At 28.9% G+C, this 20,033-nt stretch overlaps 4 protein-coding genes across 4 annotated transcripts; 2 read left to right on the top strand and 2 right to left on the bottom strand.

Moving 5' to 3' along the window:
* Positions 1–15: 15 nt before the first annotated feature.
* Positions 16–627, top strand: PG985_009015 (uncharacterized protein; the record flags this gene model as incomplete). The annotated part of the gene is made up of 1 exon (XM_066828783.1): positions 16–627. One exon carries the CDS (start codon positions 16–18, stop codon positions 625–627), a length of 612 nt encoding a protein of 203 aa, XP_066683695.1.
* A 686-nt stretch (positions 628–1,313) lies between these two features.
* PG985_009014 (Snf7 family protein) lies at positions 1,314–2,075 on the bottom strand (the record flags this gene model as incomplete). The annotated part of the gene is made up of 2 exons (XM_066828782.1): positions 1,314–1,949; positions 2,028–2,075. 2 exons carry the CDS (start codon positions 2,073–2,075, stop codon positions 1,314–1,316), a joined length of 684 nt encoding a protein of 227 aa, XP_066683694.1.
* Positions 2,076–3,882: 1,807 nt separating this feature from the next.
* On the top strand, positions 3,883–4,807 carry PG985_009013 (uncharacterized protein; the record flags this gene model as incomplete). The annotated part of the gene is made up of 3 exons (XM_066828781.1): positions 3,883–3,910; positions 4,119–4,532; positions 4,632–4,807. The coding sequence occupies 3 exons, from the start codon at positions 3,883–3,885 to the stop codon at positions 4,805–4,807; spliced, it is 618 nt and encodes a 205-aa protein (XP_066683693.1).
* A 1,444-nt stretch (positions 4,808–6,251) lies between these two features.
* On the bottom strand, positions 6,252–8,563 carry PG985_009012 (uncharacterized protein; the record flags this gene model as incomplete). Its single annotated transcript, XM_066828780.1, has 6 exons — positions 6,252–6,617; positions 6,719–7,473; positions 7,527–7,799; positions 7,856–8,310; positions 8,383–8,487; positions 8,538–8,563. 6 exons carry the CDS (start codon positions 8,561–8,563, stop codon positions 6,252–6,254), a joined length of 1,980 nt encoding a protein of 659 aa, XP_066683692.1.
* Positions 8,564–20,033: the final 11,470 nt, after the last annotated feature.

The raw sequence follows: 20,033 nt of genomic DNA, 5'->3' as shown, positions 1-20,033 counted from the left end.
TACCCTCAAGCCAAAATGCATTTCCACCAGACCGCCCTTCTCCTCGCCTCCGTCCTCCACGCCGCCGTGGCCCAGGACTGCCAGGCCGACGACGCGACCGCCACCCCCGCCGCCGCCGTCGTCGCCCGCCAGGCGACCGCCACCGACGGCACCACCATCGTCAGCGCGACGCCGGAGTCGACCGAGTGCTCCTCGCTGCAGCAGTCGCTGCTGAACGCGATGCCGACGCCGCCGATGCTGCTGAGCTCCATCGTGCAGTCGGCCGTGATGCCCGCGACGACGCTGTCCGACATCTGCGGCGTGACGGTGGCCTCGACGGCCACCTCGGCCTGGACCGCCTACAACCTCGTCTACTACGACTTCTTCAGCTCGCGCCGCGCCGAGTTCGTCTCCCTCGCCACCAAGTGCCCTGGCTCCGGGCTGCCCGCCGCCGCCACCAGCAGTCTCGACTCGGTCCTCGCCGCCTACTCGACCTTCTCGGCCTCCGGCTGCGGCCGCAAGGAGGTCGCGACGGGGACGGGTGGTTCGGCCAACGCGGCCGCCGCGGCGTGGCCCCGCGAGACGGGGGCTGTCAACTTGGTGGTTGCCGCTGCCATGGGAGTCGCTGGGGCTGTCGTCGCTTTGTAAAAAGGCATTTCCTATGCCCCGCAGCTCGAAAGAGCTGCAGCGAGTGGGAATGAAATTCTGGGAATATTTAATATTTGAGGAGAAGTTGGGGATGTATTTTTGTTAACTCGTCCATTCTTACTAGACAGATAGGCTGCCGGCTTCCGGCCATTAATTGGTATATAGATTGTTCATATACCATACCTTTTTTCGGTAACTTGGTCCCCTGGCATTATTGGCTCACCTCCAGGGGTACTTGGCTGCCATGTAGAAGTTCCCCAAGAGTTCATCATTCGCTTCATCCCAGTTACCAACTCTGTTCTCCAGGCAATCATGGCAGATAATGCGACGTCAATAGATAATAGATTGCCGCTCCAGCGGACTTGTAATATCCGTATGAGGTCAAGGGGCTTAACCCACTACACATCGAGGGTTAAATGCGAAGTGAATCACTCTTGGACTTCAATGATCCCAGACTCTGCGAGACAGTTAAGGTGAGTTTAGTTGTCAAAATAAGGTCGTGCGCATGCTTCTTTGCCTCACAATTTTGTGTATGGAAATACCGATTTGATAGGAACACGATGTTTTGACCAACACCGGGCCGCAAAACTCCGTTTACATAGGCCAATATACGAGGATAGTAGGACCAGTAGACAACGCCCCAACGCCAACCCAAGCAAAGTATCCATCCAGCGCAGATAGGGCGGCTAACTCCTCAAAGCCTCGAGCCTGTTCCTCATCTGCATCATGGCCTCCTGGTCCTCCTCTTCCTCCTCGGCCGCCACCGGCTCCTGCGCGATCGGGGCGCTGGGCAGCGTGCCCGTCTTCTCCATCTTCCCCTTCAGGATCTCGCCGAGCACCTTGTCAACCTCGGTCTCGGCCTCGTCCTCCTCGTCCTCGAACAGGCCGTCCTCGGGAAGCGTGTCGCTGACCATGTCCTCGATGACGCCGGCCTTGATGAGCTCGACGCTCAGCTCCTGCATGGTGCCGGCCAGCTCGGGCAGGCGGATAAGGCGATTGACGTCCTTCATGATGCCGACGCTGGCCTTGATGGAGCCCTCAATCTTGCGCACGGCGAAGGCCTCGTTGACCTGCATCTGGACGCTGTTGAGCTGGGCCTTGGACGTGGTCAGGCGCGCCGACGTCTTGCGCACCCGGATCAGCTCCCGGGCGAAGTCGCGAGCCTCCTTGGCGGCCTGCTTCTGCTGGTTCGGATTCCGTTGACCGCGTCGATCGGCGGCTACTATGTAATTTTTGGTCTTGATCTCGGCGGCTTTCACCGAGTTGATGTCGCGGTCGAGTTTGCGGATGTTGGAGCGAATGAGAGCGTTGCATTTGCGCATCTATCCAGATCGACGTTAGACGGCGATTCGCTTGGGGGGCACAGCTGCCCCATGGAAGAGGAAGGGGAGGCGGCGTACTTGGGCATTGGGGTCCGGCTTCACGAACAAAGCCTTGAGACTCTCCATGATGGAGAGTCAGCTGCGGCAATTGCGCAGCGCAGCCCGAGAATAGGAGGGTTACGAAGGGTGGTGGCTAGAGACAAGTGTGAGAGCTCAACTGGGACGCTGCGGCTCTCTGTCTCGTCTGTCGCTCTCAAACGGGGTGTGCCTGGCAGCGACGGTCGCGATACGGCTATCAGTATAGGGCGGGCTGGGTATCAGGCACAGTATGCGGGATGCGGGATGCGGATGGCAATTGCGTATTCGGGACTGCGACAACTGACGTGTGACGTTTGGTTGGTTGGGTACCAGATCAATCAATCAAATGTTAGGTAACCTAGCTGCCTATCTGTACTTGGTTAAGTGCCAAGGCTGGCCTATTCATAACCGGCCATTGGCCCAGGGCTGGCCCAGCGAGCCCAGTGCGGTCGGTTCGACCAGCAGAGATAACCTTAAGGTCCAGGCACATCTTTCGTCGATGAGCGAATGATGGACCCTCGCCATGAACCATTACCCCGCCACTGGGGCTTCGTCTCTCTCCAATCTGTGTGCGTATATATCATCCAACAGGACAACTGAGAGACAACAGCCAGTGAATTCAGGTATAAGTGAAGCAAGTAGGGAAGGATACGCCTGTCCAGGTAGTAATCTATGTTGTTGTCGCCTGGCAGTTATTGGCGAGCTGGCCTTTTTTTTCTTTGACAGAAGCTGGCTTGTGAACGGACTGTGTTCTTGTTGCCAAGAGGTAAGTACATGTACCTTAGGTATGACGAAGTATTATCACCAAAGCAACTTGACGCCCACCTGCAACAGAACTGCGAGACTGAGCCTTCAGCAACGTCCATCGTACAAACACTCGATGCGACATGTATTCTAGAAACGGGCGTGCATATATACAGAAATGCATGCTTGGGATTCAGCACTTCAAATACTAGCTACATCATGTATGTAGCTTGAGATCCAAACATGAAGGATCATGTCCCAGTTGCTCGTTGTTGGTTGGGTGGGTGTTTGAAATATGCATGTTCGGTACGGAGTATGGTACATGGTTCAAGACCAGGAGGTGCGAGAACGAGCATCACATAAGCCGCATACCCTGGCGCTGGCACCTGGAGGCCCGCTCAGCCCTGTCACGCCGCGTCTTCTTGGGCCTTCTGAGAAGTTCTATGTGACGAAAGTCGACCCGGATCGGATTTGGGGGGAAAAGACCATTGGACCCCTCAATAGGCCTGCAAACCGCAGTTGCAGCCAAGCAGCAAGCACCCCCTCCAGAAGCTAACTGCAAAAAGCGAGAGCCTCACAAACTTTGGCAGGACACACAGCAGTGTGCAGAGACTGACCGCAATATTGATTGATTGGAAGAGACGGGAGATAGAGACAGAGAGACGTAGAGAGAAAGCGAGTGATTCGATCACCTTCTGTTTCAAGCACCTTCTCCCCCCCCCGCGCTGCCCGTGTTTTGGTTACCTACCAAACTACTTGCTCTTGAAAGTCCATAGATTGAACTTCCTTTCAATACACACCTTTCAATTGATTGTTGATTAGATTGCATGAGGTACAGGTATTTTTAGCTAGGCCATTTCCAGTGCCCAGTGCCAGTGCCAGCCCCCGTCCCCCAGTGACGACCTTCTCAATTTGCGCCCTGATTCGCCCCGCGCTTGTTCTACAACGGCCTCGTTTCCGACCTTGACCTTTTGCGTCAAGCTTCATTCCCCAACATACATACCTATTCCAAAGTCGCATCTTTCTTCTGCGCCAATCTGCCCTCCTCCGCCTTTTCCCACTTCCACTACACGATACCCCAGATCTTATTCCTCCTACACACCCAGTCACAATGTCTCAAGATATGTTGACTCCCAAAGGTAAGTCGTGCCATGCCATGCCACTCTCAAACCCCCACCCTCTCCACGATGCTGGTGCTGGTGCTGGTGCTGCTCTGGCTGCTCTTCAGTGCAGCTATCCATGCCTGCCTCACATAGCTTGCTTGACTCGCAGCTCCCAACTGCCACAATGCCATGCCATGATCGTCTAATTTTCTTACTTGGCTGACTCAATCTCTGCTCCCAACAGTCCTCTGGGCCCAGCGCTCATCCAACACGGATCCCGAGAAGAACTTCATCTACCTCACCATTGTCGTCCCTGATGTGAAGAAGGAGAACCTCAAGCTGGACCTCAAGTCCGACAGCCTGAACTTCCAGGGTCTGTCCGACACTAAGAAGGCCACCTACCACCTCGAGCTCGCCTTCTACGGCGAGGTCGACGTCGAGAACAGCAAGATCAACCACACCTCGCGCAACATCGAGATCAAGCTGCGCAAGCAGGAGCTCAAGGAGGAGTACTGGCCGCGCCTGCTCAAGGAGTCCAAGAAGCTGCAGTTCCTCAAGACCGACTTCGACAAGTGGGTTGACGAGGACGAGCAGAACGAGGCTCCCGAGGAGGACTTCTCCAACTTCGGCGGCATGGGTGGCATGCCCGGCATGGGTGGTACGTGAAACCCCGCGCTACTGCGCACTCGAACCTGACATTCCGTGGAATTCCACACGCTTTGCGAATTCGCATACTGACAACTTCTCTTATACACAGGCGCCGGTGGTGGCGACTTCGGAGGCATCGACTTCTCCAAGCTCGGCGGTGGTGCCAACCCCATGGGCGAGGAGGAGGACGACGACGACGAAGAGGATGACGACGACATGCCCGCTCTGGAGGGAGAGGAGGACGCCTCTGCCGCCGACAAGGGCAAGACGCCTGCTGCTGCCTAAAGGCTGTCACAGGCCATATTGACTGTGTCTCCAAACATCCCCATGAAGATATGACGATCATGTCTGACATCCGATCACCTCCTGTTAGCTCACTTGGGCGTACTAGAGCAGAATTGCAAAAAGGCGACCTGCCATATATACAATGGTTGTATTCATGTTTAGGCAATGCTTTTGGGTCGTTTGGCGAAGTTGGCAAGTAAGGGGTTTTGCTCTGGGATATGAATTGACAACTTTAAGCCAACTTGATGTATGTTTCTATGATGACCTCGATTCTCGTACGTGAACGTGATGGGTCGACTAGATCCAGTCATGCAGGGGCTCGTTATGATATCGCTCCAGCTTGGATCTGTGGCTGTTGGGTTGACGAGCAGCTATAATACGAACAGCTACTTCATCATGTCATCATCCTCAAATACAACACCAGATTTTCGAGATCTCCAAAAACTCTTCATGTCTGTGGAGGGCTAGTGTCACTTGGCCGACGAGCCCCCTCCTACTGCGGAAGCTGATATTTCTTTCTTGGCCGAAGAACCCTCGTTGCCTTCAGCGGTGAAGCGAGGCCTGATGCGAATCCAAAGGACGATGATTTACATATGCTTTTTTTCTGGCAGGCAGGATTTGGCAATCAACTCCATTTCCCTCTCCCTAACCCAAGTTCAGCCAAACTGGATCTTTGCAAACGGAAACAATAAACTATCCCAAAAGACCCCGGCAACACGAGGTTATGTTTGAGCATTTCGGTGGCCAGACAATCTACAATAACGGTTACTCACCTATAGCCATTCCTGTGCAAAAGTCTTGATACGGTCGGTGTGTTATGAAGGGGACTGTCACGTCATTGCAATTCTGTGGACAATCCTTTCTAAAGCCGAACCTCATGAATCACTTCTACTCCCTTCGAGCTTACATTGCCCCATGGGGTCGGCTACGTATGGCAAGTCCCACAACCTTCTGCGGAAGCTCAGCATCATGGCTACCCAGAACCTCTCGTATATAATCACCACCAGGCAGGACGCTTCTGTATTTGCCCCGTCTCCTAACGCCAGGAATGCATCGCTTGCTCCCTGCACCAAAGGTTCACAGTCTTAGCGAAGGAGAAGCTTCACGAGTTACGAGTGGTGTCATTGAGTCACAGTTGGGTCGCCTGTATAGAAGACCCCTACGAAGACAAGAGATGGGGGTATTACAGAACGCAAACGATGGTATCAGGATGAAACGAAACAGTATCTCCTCGAGGCCATTCGAGATCACCGCATATTAGGAGATATGCAGGCTGCCAAAGGCTTCCCGCAGGTTGCAATGAATTGTACAATGAACTCCAGATATAAATCTGCCTGGTTCAATTGTCATTAAACTTGTCTTTTTCTTTCTTCTTTGACGTTTGCAAAAGCGACAACACAGAACATGTATGCTGACCGAAGAGAAAGGGCGACAAATAGGGGGTCTAGATATCCACCCCAGTGGCCGTAGTAGCCTTCTCATCGCCCTCGCCGTGCGTAGAGACGTTCTTATTGTTGGCCGGAGCAGACTCGGCATGATCGGTAGTGGCCTTGGTGTCCGACAGATCAGAGCCGTGGCTCGGGCGATCAAAGTGGTAGAGCGGCTCCAGTTTGGCATCCTTTTGGAAGAAGACCCAGCGCTTCATGAACCAGGGAATCCATTTGGTCGTGTTGTAGTGGATGAAAGTCTTCGTCGGCACGGCAAACACATAGTCGAGTTCCTCGAGGGTACGTTGCTTCGTCTCGGGCAGCCACAGGAAGATCATGACGAAGGCCACTACATTGAAGCCCGCATACAGACAGAAGGCACCCTAACAAAAGGCAGTCAGTACATTAGCAATGTTACACACGGAGAAGACGAGACAAAAGGACGGCGCCTGGTTCTACTGAAACGACGGGGTTTGAGACTTACAACGACGCCCAGCGAGGCAAGGATCTTCGGGAAGGTGATGGACAATACAGCTGCCCAAAACAGACAAGTGGCAACAGCCCATGCCATGCCGACTTCTCTGTGTGACAAGGGGAAGACTTCGGCACTGTACGTGAAAGGCACCGGACCTTCGCCAGGAGAGTAGAAAGCAGCGAAGATATAGATGAACAAGGCGACCAGCCCAAGATGCGCGCCTCCAGTGCCAGGTATGAGACTGCAGAGGCCAGCGGCGAGCAGGGACCATGCCATGTTCGGAAAGGTGAATAGCAGTAGCGAACGACGACCAAAGGTATCAATGGTCCAGATGGCGGGCCAGGCAAAAACAAAGTTGACCAGACCGAAGCCGAACGAAGCGAGCAAGGCAGTAAAGTCATCAGTCCCAGCCTGTTTGAACACGGTGGATGAGTAGAACGCTATGATGTTGATGCCGCACATCTGCTGGGCGATCATAACCACGAATGAGGCCAAGGTCGCACGTCGTATGCGGGGGATCGTGAAGAGTTCAATGAAACGAGTGATGTAGCTCGATCCATGAATGGCCTCGCGCTCAACCATCAGCTGCGCGTGGATGGAATTGAGATCACGAGCGGCCTGGATGGGATTGTTCCGCAGCCGGATAAGTGAGCTGTATGCATCCCTATATCGGTTCTTCTTCATGAACCAACGCGGCGACTCGGGGCAGAAGGGAATCAAGACACACAGTGGGATCGCCGGGATGAACGCAGACCCAATTTGCACTAGGTAGAGAGATATTAGCCAAATACGAATTCTCAAGATATGTGATACTTACACCTCCAAGCAATGTGGGGGACTTTGCCAACCGCAAGATTGGCGCAAACTCCCAAGAAGATACCGAAAGCAGTCCACATTTGCCAGCACATAACAAGAGCACCTCTGATAGCTGCTGGGCTGTTCTCGGCGGCGAAGATGGGGACAGTCGAGGCCTTGAAACCCATACCAATACCCAGGAGAAGTCTCGTGACTAAGAGTTGCTCCCAATTCTGAGTAACTGCACCACCGATCGGCGTGATCAAGCATATGACTGCAGACAGGAAGATGGTCCCTGGAGAGTGTTAGTAATAGAATCATTCGTAGCTGGGAAAGCCGAGGACAACTCACACTTGCGGCCCAAGTAGTTGTTCAACGGATCCGAGATCCAGCATCCAATAAATGCGGAGCCAATATAGGGGGCCGAGTTGATGAGCCCGACCAAGAAAACAGATCGATCATCCTCCCCGCCGATGCCGAATTCCGCAGGAAAGCTCAGATTCGCGCCATTGCTGCCTTCTTGATCCCATCCCTGGACTGCGGCACCGATGGAACAAGTGATGATGGTGAGGTAGAGCAGCTTCGGTACACGCCACTTGTGGAGAATTTCTTGGTGCAGAGCGTCCTTCTGCGTCTCGTCCAGGGCGTACTCGCCATCAATGGCCTCAAAGTTGTCGGGATCTTGGGCGACGAGGGCTCCCTGGCGGAGGACGTGGAGGTGCTCGGTCAGACCCTGCTCCTCTGCAAGCTTGGTGACGTTGGCCAGTAGTTCGCCTCGAGGGACGCCAGCGAGGGGGTTTGAGATCCTGGCCCATTCTATCAGCCACGAACGTGGTACTCCTATAGTTGGTTCGTATAGGGAAACAGGATCTTCTTACTTGGCGTTGACATTCTTGTTAATATCGGCTACGGCGACCGAGCCTCGACGTCCTTTTTCCGTCTCCCCACTAACTTCGTAGTGCGGTGCAGCTGCCGGCGACGAGCTGATGGCGTATGAGTACAAACAAGTTTCTGTGTGACCGAGTTGACTTACGCTGGAGCCGGTTCGATGTCGGCCATCTTTGTACCTGGTTGCAAAGCTTCTGCCAGTACCAGAAGGCGGGTATTTGATTGTAAGGAGGGTAGAGCGAGAGTTGCAAGTGAAGTTGCGCAGCTTCGTTAGGTCCAATAGAAGGAGCTCGCAGATCGTAGGGGAGTTTGTAAGTGATGGGACTTTACCAAATCCCAAGTCAACGCGACAGACTTGCAGGTTGACACACAATTACCATGGAAAGATAAGTTCTATTCAAGAGCGCACGCGTCTTAAAGATGCGGGGATATACCCAGCTCTTGTATCTGAACATGAGGAGCTGTGAGTCAACAATAATATACGCACAAGTCGAGCAGGCATTCACAGCTGGACCAAATTCGATCAATAGAAGCCACCACTCGAGGTACCGTAAGCAGAAACTACATGTACCTATCCTCAGCTTCTCGGGCCTGGTGTTATGTCCTTATTACTGTTGAACAGGGTCCTAATATAAATATAATTCGTATTTATATTCCTTAATACCCTTATTATTATATTAAATATATAGCCTCCTAAGAAAAGGATATAATATAATTTATAAATAAAGGGTAATATATATTATTTATATTATATATTAATCTATTACTTTTCCGCTTTTTATACCTTTTTAATATAATTTAATATTATATTAATAAAATAATGGAAATAATTATTGCTAATATTTTCTTACACTTTAATCATTTATTAAATAATTTTTTTAAATGTTTTAAACATATTTAAAAGGAATTATATTTTCGAATAAGCTTAATATAACTCCTTTTTAATATATATTTATATATATTTAATAAGGTTAAAATTAAAAAAATATAAAAGTTATATTATAATACGAAAAATATAATAAATAAAATAAATTTTAATAATATTAACTATATAAATTAAAGCGCTATTTTATATAAAAATAACGCCTTTATTAAAAAAATAAAGGTATAGGAATTAATATTAATAAAGTCGAAGGATTGTATATATTAAAATCTTTTTATAAAGGGTATTAAAGTTCCCGTTAAAAAGGATTAATTATAAGCGATATTAATATAAAAAGCTCTTTTAAAATATTTTTAAAACGTTGAAATCGATATCTTTTTTATAAATATTACCTTTAATAATTTAATTATATAGCTTTATAAACGTTTATTCTATTAATATATTTTAACCTTATTAAATAAACGTTTCATTAATTTATAATATATTTTATTAATATTATATATTAATAAAGTAATAAAGTTTAATTTATATTATATATTTTTAAATATATATTAATGTAAAATAAAATCTTATTTATTAAAGCTATTTTTAAACCCTTATTATTTAATAATATATTTAAAGAATATTCTTTTAAATTTTATAATTAATATATTTAAAAAGGTTATAATATATAAAGCCGAGGTTAATATATTTTACTTATAAAACCGTAAACGTAGTGTTTTAACCGCCGGATTAAGTAGGCGCGTCCCGTTATTCTAAACGGCCTTAATATCGCGAGCTTAAATCTTTATTAAATACTATATATTTACTTATATTATAAACTTAGCGCTCCCTTTATTAAAATCGGCCGTAATTTATTCGTTTTATTATCTTTATTTATAAACGTTTTTTATAAAACTGTTTTTAATTAATTTTATCTTTTTTTTTAATTTTTAATTAATTTTATAATTTTTAAATATTATATAAATACTTTAAATCTATTAATAAAATACCTTAATATATTATTGTTTTTATAATTTTTAAGCCTTTTTATTTAAAAAGTCGAAGTCCCCACCCTTTTATATATATTTTTAAAAAAACTTTCTAATTTATAATTTACCTTAATTAAATTTTTTTCCTTTTATCCTATTTAATCGCCTTTTAAAAATAATATAATAAATTAAATATTATAGCGATTTTTTTTAAATATATTATCGATTAAAAAAGGAATACCTAAGTTAATAAGTTAATATTGTTATTAGTTAAATAATATATTATATATTAAAAATAAATAGGAAATATTTATTTTATTAAATTAAAATACGCCGCTAAAATCGAAATTAATATAAACGGTATTTTTAAAAAATAAAAGCGGTTTATAAAATTAACGAAATTTATTCTATTTTTATACCCCGTAATTAATTTTTTAAATAAATATTATACTAATATAAAAATCGAATATTAAAAAGTAATAATTAAAATTATAAACTATATTATAATATAAAAATTTTTTTTATAAATTTATAAAAAATATAATATTAAATTTTAAAATATATTAGAAAAATATATTTATTAATTTTAATAATTTTTTACGATTATTATTAATTATTATATTAATTAAAACGATATTAAAAAACTTTATAAAATATAAAACATTTATAATTTTAAATATTAATATTTTATTAACGTTATAATAATATTACGATTATTTTTTAATTCTTTATTTTAATTTATATATATTAAATATCGATAATAAATCGATCTTTAATATCGATTTTTTATAAATTATTTTCGTTTTTAATATTATTTATAATATTAATATTTTTTTTTAAATAATAATATTTAAATTTTAATAATTATTATATAATTATTTATTACGTTAATATATAATTTATCGAGTTAATAAATAATAAAAAGAAAGTTTTTAAAAACGGGTTTTTTAATAAGTTTTTTTAAATTAAAATCGTTATATTAATTAAAGCTAAGCTAAAAAATAATAATTAAAAAATTAAAAAGCTTATAAATAAAATTTTTTAATAATTTTATATTTTATTCTTTAAAGAAATAATTAAATACGGCCGATTAAAGGCGCTTTATTATAAAGATATCCTTTTAATAATTATTTATTACTTTATTAATAATTAAATTATATTAGCGATATTTATTAAATTTATATATTATAAAGAATATAATAATAAATTATAATTATATATTTATATTCGATTATTTAATATTTTATTTATTAATAAATTTAAAATAATTTTTTTTTATTCTTTTTAAAAAATTAATTTTTTACTTTATTTTATTCTTTTTAATTTTAACGTTTTTTAATTATACTTTTAATATATAATATTTAATAAATATATAATTTATTTTTAAATAGAAAATTCTAAGCGGTTAATAATATATATTATTATAATAGAAGGAATTAAAGTTTAAAACGTTTTTTTTTATTAAATATTTTAAAATAAAACCTTTTTTAAAAACGAAATTATATTTTATATTATATTATAAAATCGTATAATTTAATAAAACTTTAACGTTAATTCTAAAAAAGTATAAATATTTAAAAATAAATATAAAGGTATAATAAATATAATAAACGATATAATTTTATATTATTTAAAGTAAGTTTAATTTTTATATTAATTATTATTTTTATAAAAAATATATTAAATATTATACGTAATTAAATAATATAATATAATTTAAAGTTTTTTATATTTAATAACGTTTATTTAAATTAAATCGTTAATTTTTATTTATAAAACGCCTTTTTAAAAAAAGAATTAAAAATTTAATTATTTCGACTTTTTATATATATTAATTTAATCCGGGATCCTTAAGCTATAAAAAATATAATATTCTATAAAGTATAAATTAATTTATTACTTAATTTAAAAATTTATAAATTAAAAATTTAATAAATAAAACTTAAATAAAATTAATATTATTTTAATAATTATAAAAATAAAACTAAAATTAAGGAATTTATTAAATAAATCGTATAAAAATAATTATAATATAAAAAATAAATTATAAAAGAATATTATAAATATTATTTTTATAATCGCTTAATTTAAGATTTTAAAAGGTAAATAAAAAAGGGCGAAATAAAGTAATATAAAGAATTAATTATTAACTTAATTATTCCTAAATATATAAAATTAATTAAGATTATATATTATTAATTTAACGATTTATATAATAAAAAAAGAATTTAATGAAATATTAAAATTATTAATTTATATATAACTTTATATAATAAAAGGGAAATAATTAAATAGAAATAAATTTAATTTATTATTTTTATTAAGTAATTTATAATTATAACGTTTATTAACTTTTAAATAAATCTTAAAATTAAAGATAAACTTAAAATAAATCTATTTCCTTTATTTTTAAGATTTAATTAATATTTTAATTATATTAATAATAAATAAATAATATAAAAAGAATAGACCTTTTAATATTATTAATTTATTAAACAAATAACTATTTTAATAATTAATATTTAAAAATTAAAAAACGTATTAAATAATTTAATAAACTTATTAAATATAAATATAAAAAATATAAAAGGGTAAAATTATATATTATAAATTATTTTAAAAATTACATTAAATCCGTTTATATTATTATATTCTGGATATTTAAATAAATTTAATAATAGCGAATTTAAAAAATAAAGTTAAAATAATTTTATAAATAAAATAAAGTTTTATCGTTAAATATTAATTAAAAAGATAATTATAAGAAAATTATAATAAGGATATAAAAAATTATAATTAATATTTTATTATATTAAGATTAAATATAAATTTTTCTTATTAATTATAAGATTTAACTTTAATTTTAAAATATTATATTTTAAATTAAAAAACCTTTTTTATAATTTATTTAATCCTTTTTTTATTATATATTAATTATTATTTAATTTAAAATAAAAACTTCTATTATAATTAATTAAATTAATTAATTATCTTAATAAATATATATAATATTTTTTTAATTTAAATTATATCCTTAGTTTTTTAATAAATTATTATATAATTATATTCTCTTTAATAATATAAGTTAACCTTTTATAATTATTATTATAAGGAATTTATAAAAATATTTATTATATAAATAGTTTCTTTTTTAAAAAATAATAATTACTTTTTTTTTAAGTTATTTACTTTAATAACTTATTATTATAACTTATTAAATATATACCTTTTTTTATTAAATATATATTATATATTTATCCTTTTTATATTAATATATTATTTTTATATTCCTTTAATAAATTTATTAATATTTATAAATAATTTAATAACCTTATTATAACTTAATTATTATTTAAATTAATTTACTTACTTTAATAAAAATAATTAAATAATTTATTATTTTAATTTATCTTTATCTTTTTATTACTTCCTTTTATTATTTATTAATTTTTAATATAATTTAAATTTATTAAGGTTTTTAATTAAATTTATAATAATATTTATACTTTAATAAAAATTATTTCTCTTATAACGAATAATTTATTTCCTTATAATTATAAATCCCTACGTTAATTAATATTTTTTATATTATTATAATTAAAATATTAAAGGTTATTTAATATTAAATATTAAGTTATTATTTAAAATTAATAAAAAAATTTATATTATTCTTAACCTTATAAATAATAAATTAATTTATAATAACTTTAATTCTAAATTAAAATAATATAATTTAAATTTAACCCCTTTCTTTATATTTATTTAATAATAATAAAAACCTTTTAAATTTACTTTATTTTAAAGAATAATTATAACTTTACCCTTTATATTTAAACTTTAATTAAAGAGGTTTTTTAAATAATATTAAAATAATATTTAATTAATATTTATTTAATAACTTTAATAATATAATTTATAAATTTTAATTTATTAAATTTTATTTATATTTATATTATTAATACTTTATTAAATACGCTTTTTATTTTTTATTATAATTTTTATCCTTTATTAAAATCCTATAGATATATATTATCTATTTTATTTATAATTATATATTAAATAAAAATATTAAATTTAATAAATTATATAAAATTTCTTATTTTATTACTTTAAATAAAAGTTATTTTATAATAAATTTATAAAATTATTTATTTTATATTATATTATTATATAATTTAAATTAAAATAAATTATATTTATTATACTTTAATATTATAAAAATATTACTTTTTAAAATTAAATTAATTAAACTATTTATAAAATAAAATTAATATAAAATTAAATATATAATTATTAATAATAATTATTTTTAAATATTAATATAATATATAATAAAATATAATTAAAAAATATAATAATAAAAATAACTCGAATTATTTATATTTAAATTTCTTTCTTTAATTTTTATAATAATATATTCCTTTATTTAATAAATTCTTAAAAGCTTTAAAATATATATAAAAATAAGCTTAAAATACAATCTTATTAAAAATAACGTTATTATTATTTTATATATTCAATTCTTAAACCTTTAATTAAATCTAATTTAATTAAACTATTATATTTTTTAATTAAATTAATTTCCTTTATTAAGAAATACTTTATAAATATTATTTAGAAAAAGTAACGTTTAAATTAATTTATAATTTAAAAACTAAATAAAAGAAGTATTTATAATATATTAAAAACTAAGTTAAAAAATATAAACGTATATAAAATAAATATATTTATAAAATAAATAATTAATTAATATACTTTAAAAAAATTAAGAAATTAATATAAAAAATAAATTATAAATAATAAAGATAAGTTTTTTTTTTAAATAACATAATTAAATATATTATTTCTTTTATTTTTAATATTTTTAACTTTTTTATATTTAAGTTATATAATAATAAAAATAATAAAAACTTAATAACTTATATATATACCTTTTTATTTCTTTTATTTTACCTTTATTTTTACTTTATAATATATATTATTATCCTTCTCCTTATATTCTTTTTTTATTTTATTATACCTTTTTTTATTTATTTTAACTATGTTTATTATATATTTCTTTTCCTTTAAATTAAGAATCTTAATTTAATTTAATTTAAATATTATTATAGAATTAAAGGATTATAATTAAATAGTTAAAATATATATTAATAATAAATATCTATAAATAAAGATTAATTAAATAAATAATAATACTTTAAATAAATTTAAAGAAATAAAATTATTAATTTATTTTAATATTTTTTAATTTAATAAATATTTAATTTAAAGTTTAAGGTATATTACTTATTTATTTTATTAAATTCTATTTTAATTTAAATTTAATTTATCCTTTTATATTTTAAACTTTTTTTATTATAAAATTATTTATTTTAATATTAAAGTTTTATTATTTATAATTTATATTCTATAATATATATATATAATATTTTATTTAATTAAGGTTTATATATAATAATTTAATTAATTAAAAGTAATTCTTTATTTATAAATATTTTATTTAAATATATATCGTTTAATTATTTTATTTATATTTAATTTATATATAATATTTAATATATATTAACTCCTATTTAATAAAGATTTGATTAAAGTTTATATAAAAAGGAAATTTTATAATCCTTATTTAAATATATTTATTAAAGTTATTTAATAATTAAAGAAATTAAATTAAATATTAATATATTATATTATAAACCTTTCTATTAATTTAATTTAAATAAAGATATTAAAATATTTCTATTATAATTATATTTATAATAAAGAACTATTTATAATAATAAATATAATATTATAATATATCTTTATAAATTTATATATAAATATATAAAAAATCTTAAAGTAAAATTATAAATTAATAATTTTATAAATTATAAAAAGTATAAAGTTATTATATTTTTTAATAATTATATAAAGTTATAAGTATTATATCTTTTAATAATTTATAATTTTAAAATATATAATAAAAAATATATAAAAGATTATATATTTAAAAATATTTATAAAGATTTAAAAAATAATAGATTTTATATAATAATTAAATAAAATTATTTATATCTTTTATTAAATTATATTTATATAATATATATCTTAATAAATAATTTAATGTTAAGGATTAAATATATTATAATTAATTACTTTAATATTTTAATATAAATATTAAACCTATATTAAAATCGATAAAAATAATTATTAACCCTTTTTTAAAATTATATACCTTAATTTTTAATTTAATTATAAAAATATTTATAAAATATTATATTTAAAATATAAATAAACCTTTAAATATAATAATTCGGTTTTTAAAGAAATTAAAAAAGCTTTTTAATAAAAAATATATATATATTATAAAAAAGATTAAAAAAAATATTAATAAAATATAAATCTTTTATTAAGAAATAAATAAAAGGATATTAATTTAAAATTAATAATAAAAAAAACTAAAAATTTTAAAAAATTTAATATAAATAATAATAAAAGTATATTAAATTAATTTAAATTAATTAATGTTAAATAATAAATTAAAATAATTTAATTTAAATAAAGTAATTATTTATTTAATTTTCTTTTAATATATATTATATATAATTAATATAAATAATATAAAATAAATAAATAATAATATAAATTAATAATAACTTTATATTAAAATAAATAAATATTTTAAATAATAAAATTAAAAAAATTAAACCTTTAATAATAATAAATAATAAATATTAAACCCTTTTTTTATTATAACTTTTAATTATAATTATTTATTATCCTTTATAATATAAAATTTAAAATAAATTTAAAATTTACGATAATATTATATTTAATTATTAAAAAAGGAATTATTTATTTATATTATATAAATTTAAAATCTATTAAAAATTATTTATATTAAATAATAAAATTTTTAAAATTAATATATATAAATATCGATTTTATATAAATTTTTAAAGAAAGTTTTTAAAAATAGGTATAAATTTTTATAATATATATTCTTTAAAATTTATAATTTATCTTTTCTCTTTATTATATATATATATATATATTATTATTTTTTATTTAATTTTAATCCTTTTTATATTATTATATATTTATAATACTATTTATATTTTAATATTTATTTATATATATTATAATAAATATTAATAATAATAACGACGTTATATTATATATATTTATAAAAAACGCCTTTAATAATTCTAATAAAGCCGATATTATTATATTAATAATTAAATTTTAATTTTTTAAAAAATTTTATTTTTATAATTATTATATTATTTTTAATAAATTTAATTTTAAAATATTTAAAATTATATTTAATAATATATATTTTAAATTATTATAATATATAATTTTTTATATATATAACTTATATATTATATATAAAATATATAGCGATAAAAACCGTTATTAAAATTATTAAATAATAAAAGGTATATTTATATATATATAAAATAGAAATAAAATTCTAAAAATTATAGAATTTTTATTATATTTAAATAAGTTTAATAAAGGTTAATATAATAAAATCGTAGATTAATTTAATTAATTAAAAGGAAAAAGTCGTTATTAATAAACGGAAAATAAAATTAAAAAAACGAATTAAAATTAATAAATAATCTTTTAATAAATATATTATTATCGATTTATTATTAATTAATTATTATATAATTAATTAATTTATATATTTATTTAATTTAATTTATTATATAAAAAATAATAAATTTTATATAAATTTTCTTTTTAATATAAATAATAAATTAACGTTTTTTATAGGATAAAATAAAATAATTATTAAAAATACTTTTTTTTAATTAAATTAAAGATTTAATTATAATTAAAATCGTTATATTATTTATATATCCTTTATTTTTAATTACTTTATTTTTAATTTATTAAGTTATTTATATAATAAAAGCTTTTTTTTATATATTATTATATTATTTATTTTATTAAATATAAAAAGTTTAATAGAAATTAACCTTATTTTTTTTTTTAAAGAATTATAAAAAGGCGAGTTAAATTAATAAAGAATAAGGCTATTTATATTTAATTGATTATTATTTAATTAATAAAAAGTAATTAATTAAAAAAGTAAAAGTAAATAATATATATATTAAATATAAAGATAATAATAAATTAAATATTATTTATTTTATAAATAAAAGTAAATATTAATAATTATATTAATATAATATTAAAAGTTAATAATATAAATATTATAATTAAGAGGTTTTTATAATATATATTAAAAAAGAAATAAAATCCCTATTAATAATATTATCGGGGTTAAAAGATTATAATTAAATTAATTAATTATTAATAATAATAAAAAGTATAAACGTTAATATATTTTAAATACTTAAAGAATTCCTATAAATAAACCTTTAATTATTAATAAAAATAAGGATATAAAAGGAAATATAAATTATTAAAAAGCTTTAAATAAATTTATAGTTTAATATATTTAAAATATAATTTTTAAAATAAGTGATTTAAAACTTATAAAAGAACGGGTTATATAATTAATATATTTAAATAAATTATAGATTTTAAAATTAATAATTAATAAAGAAAGGATAAAAATATAATAAATATAAATATATTTATAAAAAAGTTAATTATTTTAAATATTAAATAAATATTAAATTTATTAAAAATAAAAAAAAGCTTTAATTAAAGTTTTTATTTATATATCCTTTTAAAAATTAAAAGTATTATAATTAACGAGGTTAAAGAAAGATGTATTAATTATAAAGTTAAATTAAATAATATTATAATTATTATAAAAGAATTAAGGAATAATATTATAATTAATTAAATTAATTAATAATATACAAATAAAATTAAAAATAATTTATAAAATTAAATTATTATTATAAAATAATATAAATAAAATTTATATAATATATTTTATTTCTTTATATTTTATTTTTTAACTTTTAAAATATATATTTTATAAAATTAATTTATTTAAATAAATTTAAATAGTTATTATAAAATACTTTTTCTTTTAATTTCCTATAAATATCGTTAATTTTATATTAATATTAAATATAAAATATAAAAGTAATAAATTAAAACATTCTTTATTATTAAAATTAAAAAATTATAAATATAAATTATTAATAAAAAACGATAAATTAAAAATAAATAAAGTATTAATATTTAAATTTTTAATATTTATATAATAAATATTAAATAAAAAGATCTTATATTAAATTAAATTTAAATAATAAGTAATAACGAAATTAAAGTTTATAAATCTTTAATTATATTTTCTTAATAAAAGAAATATAAATAAAATAATAATAATAATTAAATTAATAACTATTATAATAAATATAATATAAAGATAAATATAAATATATAATAAGTTATTATAATTTATTATTAAAAGCTTAAATTAAAAAATTAATTAATATTATATAAAAAAAAATATAAAGGTTAAATAAATTAATTAAAATAATTAATAAAAACGAAAATAAAAAGGTTAAATAATAATTAAAGAAATAATAATATATAAGAATAAAATAAAAATAATATTAAAGGAATAATTATAAATCGAATTATAAATTAAATAAAATTAAAATTAATATAATAATTAATTTATAATAAAGATTAAAAATAAATATACTTTATTAAATAATATAATAAATAAATATTATTAATTAATAATAATTATTATTAATTATTAATAAAGCGAAATATTAATAATATAATATTAATATAATAATAAAGAATTAAAATTAACGATAATATATTAAAACTTTCTTATTTATTAAAAAATAAAATA

The sequence above is a fragment of the Apiospora marii genome (genome assembly GCF_038362585.1).
Source record: "Apiospora marii strain CBS 49790 chromosome Unknown utg000005l_segment0_segment0, whole genome shotgun sequence".
NCBI classification, from domain to species: domain Eukaryota; kingdom Fungi; phylum Ascomycota; class Sordariomycetes; order Amphisphaeriales; family Apiosporaceae; genus Apiospora; species Apiospora marii.
Note: the sequence above shows the minus strand (reverse complement) of the source record. Positions and strands in the feature narration are given on the sequence as shown.